This window comes from Eublepharis macularius, chromosome 7 (genome assembly GCF_028583425.1).
Source record: "Eublepharis macularius isolate TG4126 chromosome 7, MPM_Emac_v1.0, whole genome shotgun sequence".
Taxonomy (NCBI): Eukaryota; Metazoa; Chordata; class Lepidosauria; order Squamata; family Eublepharidae; genus Eublepharis; species Eublepharis macularius.
In genome coordinates, this window is record NC_072796.1 from 143672653 (window position 1) to 143683215 (window position 10563).

The following is a 10563-nucleotide window of genomic DNA, read 5'->3' on the forward strand; positions in this document are numbered from 1 at the left end:
TCAGCGCAGTGTAGAGGGAGGAGCGGCACTGGGGGCCTCCCATGAGTCGGACAGCTGTGCAAGCTGCCCTGCCCCCCTTCCACGAGCCAAGGAGCGACCACCCACTGCCAGGATTAAGGACTCTACCCCCTCACTTGCCTGAATTTGTCTATGGGGCAGGCCCGCTGTAAAAGACCTCCAGTTGGGAAAGCTCTAGGAAGGACCCCTGGAAATACTGAGCCGGACTGCTGTGGGTCTCCATGGAGGTTGCTCCCCCTGCTGCACTGCCATTCAAAGAGGGCTGCAGGGAGTGGCAGTAGCGCTTCCAGTGCAGGCCACAGCGATGCAGTGGCCACTCTCCAGGCCTGGCTGGCAGCTGTGGCCGGCCTCTCCAAACAAGGCACTGAAAGCATGGGGGGCTGATGGGATGGCACTCCTGCTGCCCTTATGGAGAGCACTCAAATTCCACGGAGGCAGACACACTTTAAACCACAGAAAAACTTTATAGCTGCAACAGTAAATTACTAGGCAACATTGTTAAAACAAACGGAGGAGGCAAACAAGCGGGGGGGGGGAGGCAAAGAACAGCCCAAGTCAGGGGCTGCCTGCAAGGGGGAGTGTGAGGAATGCAAAGGCAGGAAGAGGCAGAGGGGATGGCCAGCCCCAGCGGCTCCCAGAGGAGGGGTCTTGGCCAACTGTAAGTAGGGAGAAGAGAAGAGTGAGTGGAAGTGTCTCGCCTGGGCCAAGGCCTAGGAAGCAGAGCCCCCCCCCCCACTTCAAAGACTGTTTTTTCTGACAAGCACCCAGGCCTGGCGGGGAGGGAGAAGCCCAAAGGCTGCTTTCTAAGAGCTCCCTTCAGCAAATGCTTCAGTGAAGAAATACTGCCCAGCACCGCCCCTCTTCCAGCCAGCACCAGCTCAAGGGGGGGAGGGGGCCCCTGCCCATTCAGGTGCCCCGGGTTTGCGGCCGGACAAGCAATCCTTCCTCTCTGCTACCTCTAAGGCCAGAGGAAAATAAGCCCCCCCCTTTCGGCCCAGAGGTCAAGAACAGCACCCATTAGGGTAGCTGAGTCAGGGCTGAGAACAAGGGAGGGAGGGAGAAGGGACATTTGCACATCATGGAAGAGAGAAAGGAACGGGGCAAGAAGAGGGGCACAGAGAGCTGCTGCCCCAGCCAAAGGGGCGAGAGCACCACACGCTCCCCTCAACCAGCCCTCGGGCCAGAGAAGGGAGGAGAACGGAAGGACTCGCTGAGCAGGGATGGAAGGCGGGCCGGCCCCAGCTCTGCCCCACGGGACGCCACCACAGGTTCGGGGGCAAGAATACAAAAATAAACTCTCAAGGCTTTCGGAAAGCAAAGTGACATTGGCAGCGCACTCAAGCCCAGCTCCCACCCAGCGAGGCCTCCTTCCGCTCATTCAGTGCCACAAGTCTCAGGCAAGTTTTCAGAACGGGGGTTGGGGGGGGGACCTTCCCCCCACTAGTCCAGCTTCCACCTTTCATCCAACAACCTTCAGCATCTGCTGCAGCAGCAGGAAATGTAAAAAGGCGCCCAAAGCCACAGCCAAGAAGCCGCCCAACGGACCACGCTGGAAACAGACGGACGATTCCCAGAGCCAGCCAGTCCCAGGAGATGCAGCACTGGGAGCAACGGGAGGCCTGGCCCTGCCCCACTCCCCACTGACGGGACTCTGAACGGTTTCTCGGCCACAGGCTGGGCCAGGAAGTGCTTCAGGAACGGCCGGCCCTGGTCTGAAAAGAGGGTTTCCATTGCTGCACAGCAAGAGCACTGGGGGGCCGACAGGCAGCCCGAGGCACCGACGGATCACGCAGCACCCGCAGGGCAGGCGGCCAGAGCCAGAGGAGGCTGGGTCGGCAGGGAGGGGGGAGTCCGGAGGAGGTGTCATCCTTGGGAAAGGGCAGTCCAGGCCGTCACATGCACATCACTTGCCTCCTGCGGACAGAAGAAGCAGAAGTGATCCTCAGGGCTTGGCCCGCCTGCCAGCTCTAGTCCAAGGAAAGCGTCCCCCCCCACATACTGCAGGGCCAGAGACTGCAGTGCTGGGCCGCTCACCGGTCCTCCTCGATGCTGCTCCCTTCTTGGTCGCAGGCCTCAGCAGTCTCTGCCGCATCATCCTCACTCAGGTCCATGTCCAGCTCATTTCCTGCCTCCGGGCGGGGGTACATGGAGCCGCTGGGAAGACAAAGTGCCCCGTAGGATACGGATAGCTCAAGGAAGTCCCAGAGGAGGGAGGGAGGGGAGCAGCAGCCCAGCTCCACCTGGCCCACTCCTCACCTGATGGAGCGGCAGGTGAAGAACACAATCCGCTTCAGCCGTTTATTGTAGAAGAAGTAGTTGAAGGACCACAGGCTGCCCTCCTCTCCAAAGGGGTCCGAGTCCAGATCCGGGTTGTAGCTGCAGCAGAGAAGAGGCTCAAGCCATGTGAGTTGGGGGGCGAGGGGGGGACCTCAGCCCAGGTGTGCTCCTCTCCCTCCAGACAGCACAAAGGGGCTGGCTCTGCTTCCCCCGCCCCCCCCCCCCCCGCTCCAGCGCTCACCTGTAGATGTCACACTCTGAAAGACAGATCTCCTGATCCACAGCGTCCCAGAGGTGAGGCTTCAGGGCCGGGAAATCCTCCCGCACAGCAGAGAAGAGGCTGCAGTTCACAGCATTCACCACCTGCCGAGAGAGAGCAGAGCCCCAGTGGGCTCTTTGCAGCTTGTGGGGGAAGCACCAGAGCCACAACCCCCCCCCACACACACACACACTCCCACTCTGCTGGGCACGGGTAGGCTTGGAAAGGCCCCGGTCTGGGAGGGAGGGATGCCACCCACGGAACCCCCGAGCTCAGCCCTGCCTGGACACAAAGGCCAGCCAGGGTCATCATGCCCAGCGGCACAGGCCAGCAAAGAAGCACAGGCCAGGGGGAGCCTTCAAGACACAGGGCCTATTCCCACCCATCTTCTCTGCTCAGCATAGGAAGAGGGACAATCTGGGGAGCCTGCCTCTCTGGTCTGGTGAGGACATCCCAGACCGCCTGGTCTAGGTCACTTTTAAGCAACTTGTGGGGAGAAACTCCCCAGAAGGGCTGGCGAGAGTGGCAGATGTTGCCCAAGGCGCAGCAACGTGAGCAGCTGCCTCATGTGGGGCCTGGAGAGGGAGAGCAGGCCAAAGGGACCTGGAAGACCAGCACCGGCCCCCTTACCCAGTTGAGGCTTGGTTCCCGGCTGAACTCGTGGCTCTTGGCAGCGCTGAAGTCGTAGTCAGGACGGAAGGACTCGTTCAGCGTTGCGATCAGGTAGAAGAGAGTCTTGCGGCTGCATTTGTCACTGAGCGGCCCCTCCTCATCACCACTCTGGCTCTTGCTGAGCCTAACAGGCACGACGTGGCATCGTGAGGGCCAGCGCTCCTCCACTCAGCCCCCAAGGGCTTCAACTCCAGGCCGGGGGCAGGGACGAGCCAGGTGGCTTGGAGGAGAGCTGGCAGGCAAGCCGTTCCCGCCCTGCCCCTCAGCCTCCCCCTTCCCCGCACTCAGGGTGCCCCCCTCTATCCCATGGCTCAGTGCTGCAGAAGGGGACCATTTGGGGCATGCATACCTGCTGGGGCTGATCCCCGTGGTCTGTGGGGGCGACAGGGCCTCCAGAACGTGCGGCTGGCCCTCCTGGCAGAACTGCTTGAAGAGGTGCTTGTCATCCCCAGCCATCTTGCATGAGTAGCTCTCGATCCTGCAGGGAGACATGAAGCTCTGAAGAAAGTGGAGAGAGCAGCCCTGCGTTTCTAGTGGTGCCCCACATCCCTCTGGGGCCACAGGTCACAGGCTGAGCCCACAAGACTCAAAGATAAGCTCTCGAGATGACGGAAGGCCTGACGGCCGAGCCCAGAAGGGCCCAACAGGTTGCACCCCCCCCTTGTGAATGGCAATGGCTTCCCTGGACTTTTAGCCACACCATGTTGAGGTTCCTCAGCCCGCTGGCACAGCAGCTGAGGGCGGGGAGTGGGACACAGCCACTCCATGCCCCACCTCCAGCCAGCCCTCCCTTACTGCTCCAAACCAACCCAGCCCTCCTTCCTGGACTAGAAGAGGCCTCTGATCCTCCACCCACCCAGGCACCCTGGAGGCCCAGAGCCTCAATGCACAAGCAAGATTCCTGCTTCACAGTCGAACCTGCCAATGATGTGCGCATCTCCTGTCTCCACTGTCAGCTGAGAGTTTAGAGCTTCAAAACGTGAGTTTTCCAATAGCTTCATTGCTGCGCCTCCTGGGGCCAGAATAATCCTCAATGTCTTAGCTCCGCGGCAGAAACGTGCTGGCAGAGACAGAGAGCAGAGTGTTGGTGGAAAAACTGGAAAATTTGGAGGAACTGAAAAAAATGTGAAGTGCTTCTTAAGACAAGGTTTTACCCATTCCATGTGTATGTCACAGGGTAAATGAATACAAGTTCACAAAGACACAGTATTAGCAAGGATACAATATGGGGTTGAAGGATTGCTGAAACAGAACATAATCCATTCTAGGACTTACATTAAACAACATGAAGCATATAGGAGTACATATTTAAAGCAACAGACAATATGTAAAGCAAAGTAATGGTGAAATCTATGGCTCCTAACTCATTAGCGAAACACCTGGGACCCCTTTCCTACAATACCGCCCTCTTAGCTGAGAAAAAGGCCTTTTTGAATAATTCAGTTTTGTATTGTTTGTGGGAAAACCAGGAGTGTGGGGGCTCTCCTGACCTCCTCAGGCAGGCCGTTCCACAGGGTAGGGGCCACCACAGAGAAGGCCCATGTACGGGCTGCTGTTGATTTCGCCCGTGTACAGGCTGGCACCTGCAAGAGACCCTGTTCAGATGAGCAAAGCTGCTGTGGAGGGACAAAGGGAGGGAAGTGGTCCCGTAGGTATGCTGGACCAAGGCTGTGAAGAGCTTTGTATGCAACAACCAATACCTCGAACTGAGCATGTTAACTGATGGGTAGCCAATGGAGCGACTGCAGGATGGGAGTGATGTTCAAGCGCCTGCTCACTCCTGCTAACCACCGAGCCGCAGCATTTTGCACCAATTGGAGCCTCCTAGTTAACTTAGATGGGAGACCAACGTAAAATTCTGATGTTACCATAGCATGGATCCAGGTGGCCATGTCGGCCGTGTCAAGATAAGAAGCTATCTTCCAGGCTAGAGTGAGATTGTAGTAAGCATCAGCAATTCTTCAACCCCATATTGGATCCTTGCTAATGCTCTGTCTTTGTAAACTCGTATTCATTTACCCCATGACATTGTTTATGGAAATGTCCTTGCCACTGTATGGAATTGCCTGCCCTTGTCCTTGCCACTGATTGTACTAATCCCACACTATGTAATCTGCCTTGAGTCTCTGTGAGAAAGGTGGAATATAGATGACAAAAAAAGACAAACAGCATGAAAAGTCTACGTTCAGCTTTATCAAGAAAAACTTGGGATGTTTTAGAGAACAATTTTGATTTTTATTCCTTTCTGGAGTAAAAGGATTTTTACTCCTTTTTGGAATGTTTGAAATGTTTTTAAGGTAAAACTACTGGAAATGTGTAGTGTGACATTTTTTATGTAAGACAATCAACAGCCTTAGATAATGGTAATTCCTGTGTATGCTATTGACATAGACAACATTTCAAGTTTTTTTTAGTTCAATGTAAATAGTTTTGGTAACCATCAATATTCTGTAACGTGTTCCGTGATAGTACATTATTAAAGAGTACAGTGTTTCCCATTTTATATGTAGCTTAATATTCCAAATGTACTGACAGTCCTACCTATTGCAACTGCACGAGAGTTTCTGTCCACGCAATAGGATTTTTTTTTTAAACTAAAGACGTTGTCTTCTTGTTTCAGTCCTGCCCCTTCACCCCCCCCCCCGGCTTCTCAGAAGGCAAAAACGAAGATACGGATGCAGACGTAGCACGGGGGGGGGGCACAGGGGGGGCAGCAGTTTCCAACTCTCTCAAGTGCCTGCTATAGTCGCCATTTTTATTACAAAAAAAAGTTTTTACTTTAAAATTCTAGAAACAGCCTGATTCTTCATTTGTATAGGTTTACTAAGTTATAGATCAGATCATTTTAATATACCAACGAAACAGGTCATTTTATATGTTAAATATGACACATTTTATGTTGTTAAATCAGAAAAATAAGTTTAAGTTTAATAGGAATGTTTTTTATATATTTGAATTTCCCCATAAATTTCTGTTTCCTCACATTTTAAATTTTTTTTTTCAAAATTTCTCCCAGAAATGTCTGGTTGTCCCCCTCTGGAAACAGGACAGCTGCATTAGACAGCTCTTTGATCAGAAGGGCTAGAAACCGTGGCACCAGCTAAGCACCCACGCACACCCCTGCAAGCCAGCAAGAGTCCTCTCAGTTTCTCTTCCTCAACTATGGAAACTTGACCCCCACAGGCCTGCTCACTCCCTGCTGTAACCAGAGCCCGTCTAGGACATCAAAGCCCTTCTAGGACATCAAAGCCTTCCTTGGCTTGACCTTGGTCCCTGGTCCAAGGACATGCAAGGGAAGATAAGCTGGGGCAGGGGACAGAAAATGGAAGTCAAGCAACAGGCCACTGTGGGGCTTCAGGGGCTCCAGAACACAGGGAGGGGCGCTTTGGAGAGAAAACTTTGAACAACTGTGTAGGATATTGTAGGATATTCCACTGGCTTCATACTTATGATGTTCTTACTACATTTTTTCCAGTTTATGACATATTATGTTTGATACTTTTTTTGCATTGTTTTTAAGTTAAGCGATCCTAGTTGCATTGGCTTCTCATGCTATCAGACTGCATTATCTTACACTGCTTTATTCACCTTGAATCTCAGCAAGAAGTGCAGGCTATAAATAAAGTAAATTAAAAAATGAATCAATTTAGACATGAGGGGTGGAGAGGGAAGAGCTTTAAACAGGATGACAGGTAAGACTGACTGAAAATGAGACATTCACAGAGATCAACATCTGGGGGAAAGGAAGCCAAGACATGGAAAGAGTGCAACATCATACAGGGTATAAAGACTGGGGGCGGGGGGGGCGGGGGAGTGGCTGCGGGTCACCTGCTGCACGCCAGCATTCGCTCTCGGCCTCCAGTCACCCCCGGGACGGGCGCCTCTCTGTGAGGCATCACCAGGATAAAGTGCTCCGGAGTCCACGAGCGTCTGAACCTTCTAACCCGGCCTAAGACCTCAGAGCTGCCCCAGGGAGACCTTTTTCTTTTCTCAAGGCACAGAAGAAAAGCAGCAAATTCCCCCGAGCCTCAGTTACGCCCAAGGGAAAAAAGAGTGCTTCCGTGGCAGGGGGAGCAGGCTCCTCCGAAGCTCAGGGGCAGCACAGCATTAAAGGGGAGCCCTCCCTGTCAGAGTGGACCCTTGCACGTGGGCCGGGGGTGTGAAGGAGGCTGATGACGGAAAGGGTCACACTTTTAGTCACAGTCAGAGCCAACATCAACATCGATGCCAGACAAAATTCCCAAAGAACGTTATGGGGAAGGCACCAATCCAAGACACTCTGCCTTCCATCACGTCTGGCTCGTCCTCCTTCAATGTAACGGAAGTGCCAATGGTGTTTTCCATGCAGAAACAGGCTTGTGTGGTTTCCCTGTTGCAGCTGTGGCTGCTTAAACAGCACGGAATGGAGTCAAGGAACAGGCCGATGTCCAGCTTTACGGCCCAAGAACACAGGGAGGGAAACTTTGGAGAGGAAGCTTTAAGCAGCGGTAGGGCTCACACACCCAGGTTTAACGCCTGGGGCACACATTTTTAAGAAAGCAGTTGACAGCTCCTTTTCTTCTAGTGATAGACGTGGAAAGGCACATCTCCACAAATGGCTAGAAACCAACCACAACATTCGATTTATATACCGCCCTTCAGCATGACTTAACACCCACTCAGAGCAGTTTACAAAGAATGTCATTATTATCCCAACAACAACAAAACACCCTGTGAGGTGGGTGGGGCTGAGAGAGCTCCAGAGAGCTGTGACTGACCCAAGGTGGCTTCAAGTAGAGGAGGGGGAATCAAACCTGGTTCTCCAGATTACAGCCTCACGCTCTTAACCACTACACCAAACTGGCTCTCTGGAGAAGAAAGCTGGGTTTCAGATAATCTAATAAATGCACTGTTAGAATGCTATAATGATATTTAATAGCAAAGTTTTTAAAGTCCTCAGGGTGGGACGTGACTGCAACGGGGCAAGGAAAATGGCACCAAGAGGGGCAGAACCAGGAAGATGTAGAATTCCACATCCACATGGTCGCCACCCTAGTTTATTTCTTTATATCTCGACTTCTCACTTAGTCTCAAGGTGGATTACACAACGTTGGCCACGGCACTGCAATGTAATAGGGCTGTGACAGCAAAAATCTGAAGCAAAGAACGAGCATTAAACAAGCAGGAAGTGGCATTAGCTAAGCACAAGTATAGCGCGCTGAGAACAAGGTACTGCACACAGCAACAAACAGCACAGGCCACACACAGGTGTGAAGCCCACCAACTCATCGCCTCCCCAGCAACCCCGTCATCCCATTTATCAAAAGAAAAAGACGACATTCGGAGCAACTCGATCCCGCGGGCTTTGTGGCACCTCCTCAGCCAGGCCCGGCCCCAAGATGGGGTCACCGCAGGCGGCCCCCGGACACAGGCGGGAGCGGGGGACAACGGCCCCTTGCCGGCGGCACCTGCGAGCGGAGCTGCTGCGGCAGGACACGCGGGAGAGGCCCGGGGCAGAGAGCAGGCCCGGGGAAAGGCCTTGCACGCCGCAGCCAAGACTCGGGACTGAGCCCGGGAGGAGCCGGCTCGGGAGAAGGAGGCTCTTCGCCCCGCTTCCCCTCCGGGCCGTGGCCGCAGCACGGACTACACCTCCCACAATGCCCCGCGCCAAGAGACGCCAGCTCCCGGCGTGCCTCCCGCTTACTCCGGCGGGGCGGCCCTCCGCGCGAGGCATGCTGGGAATCGTAGTCCACCCCACTGAGGGCCTCCGAACCCTCCCGCTACACAAACCTGCTGGGGCGCCCCGGGGGCCGCTTCCTCCTTCCCGATGCCGGCCGGGCGCCTTCAAGGGCGGAAGACCGTCGAGCGGTGCAGTCTCCAGAGGGAACGCGAACTCGGCCTCAGCGCCGTCTCAGCCGCCGTCGCCGTCCGTCGCCTCCAAGCGGCCCGCCGGGGCCCCGCCCGCCAAGACATGTCCCCGACTGCTCGGGACGCTGTTGCCGGCCGCTGGAGCCCCCGGAGCGCCGCCGCCTGCCTGCCCGCCTGCCTGCCCACGGAGCGAAGCCAACGGCGGGACCCTTCTCGCTCGGGAGCTGGACGACAACAAGAGCCAGGAGCCCCGCCCGCCGCGCGCCGCCATTGGGCGCCTGCCAGTTCGCGAACGCCTATTCGATAGGAGCGGTGTCAATCGCGCGACCCTGGCGAGGCTATTGGCGAGCCCTGACGTCGATCACCAGCATCCGTGCCCGCCTCTGTGAGGATAGGCTGTGGCCTCAGGGGCGCCGCTCGGCCCGCGGAGGAACAAAAGCCGAGGGGGCGGGCGTGGAGGGGGCCACGCCCACTGGGCGGGGCGGGGCTTCGCAGAACTCTTCGGAACGCGCCGCGTGTGGCGCGAGCGGAGCGTGGAGGCGCCGAAGCTGCAGCCTGGGAACGGCGCTGGCCGTGGAGGCTGCGGCGCCGCCTGCAGAGCGCCGCTCGGAGAACCCTGCGAAGAAGCCCTCGGCTCGTTGCAAGAGCAGCTGAATGCCAGGGGAGGCCTCGGAAGGTTTACGTCGCCAGAAGCGGAAGAAGGAGACGCTGCCCAGTCAGTCCGAAGGCGAGACCAGGAGCTGGCTGCGGTGCAGGGAGCCCATGAATAGCAAATAGCAAGAAGTGGACTAAACCGAAAGAGAAATGCTGGAAGAATCCTGGTGCCAAAACATAATCTAAAAGACATTCCTGGAGAATTTAAAGACCCTGTAAAGAATAGGTTTGCATTATTAAGTTTGATTGTGTGGAAACCGAAGGCATTTTCGAGAAATGTTATGCAAAGAGTATTCCTGTAGCCAAAAGAAAGGAGAAGCCAGGAGTAGATAAAGGATAAAAACTCTTAACATTGGTTGTTGTGGGTTTTCCGGGCTGTATTGCCGTGGTCTTGGCATTGTAGTTCCTGACGTTTCACCAGCAGCTGTGGCTGTCATCTTCAGAGTTGTAGCACCAAAAGACAGATCTCTCAGTGTCACACACACTATTTCCGGGCAATACAGCCCGGAAAACCCACAACAACCATCGTTCTCTGGCCGTGAAAGCCTTCGACAATACTCTTAACATTGCTTTAGACTAGAAGCAAAAGGTGACAGAAACAGGGTCAGATTTCTAAATGCAGCTTTTAAGCAACTTGTAGGTGGAGACAAAAAGAACTATTATAACAACTAGTGCAAAGAAATAGAAGAGAACAAGGAAAAAGGAAGAACAGGAGATCTGTTCCACAAAATCCAAACAATCAAAGTGAAATTTATACCATGGGCAGGGATGCTCAAAGATCAACGTGGAACTACAGAATCCAATCGAGACAAAATAAAGAAAAGATGGAACACACT

The 10563-nt window shown here is 54.5% G+C and overlaps 1 protein-coding gene across 1 annotated transcript; it reads right to left on the minus strand.

The window, feature by feature from the left end:
• Positions 1 to 462: 462 nt before the first annotated feature.
• Positions 463 to 9297, minus strand: MAF1 (MAF1 homolog, negative regulator of RNA polymerase III). The gene is made up of 8 exons (XM_054985096.1): positions 8996 to 9297; positions 4145 to 4286; positions 3576 to 3704; positions 3185 to 3350; positions 2537 to 2658; positions 2275 to 2394; positions 2053 to 2172; positions 463 to 1932 (listed from the first exon to the last, which is right to left on the minus strand). Exons 2-8 carry the CDS (start codon positions 4225 to 4227, stop codon positions 1911 to 1913), a joined length of 762 nt encoding a protein of 253 aa, XP_054841071.1. The 5' UTR covers positions 4228 to 4286; positions 8996 to 9297; the 3' UTR covers positions 463 to 1910.
• Positions 9298 to 10563: the final 1266 nt, after the last annotated feature.

Bases quoted from the DNA above. Each gene is read 5' to 3' on its own strand.
- MAF1 (XM_054985096.1), bottom strand. From the start codon at position 4,227: ATGAAGCTATTGGAAAACTCACGTTTTGAAGCTCTAAACTCTCAGCTG. The intron at 2,659-3,184 runs GTAAGGGGGCCG...CTCTCTCGGCAG, and splicing joins GGGAACCAAGCCTCAACTGG to GTGGTGAATGCTGTGAACTG. The intron at 2,395-2,536 runs GTGAGCGCTGGA...TCTCTGCTGCAG, and splicing joins TCAGAGTGTGACATCTACAG to CTACAACCCGGATCTGGACT.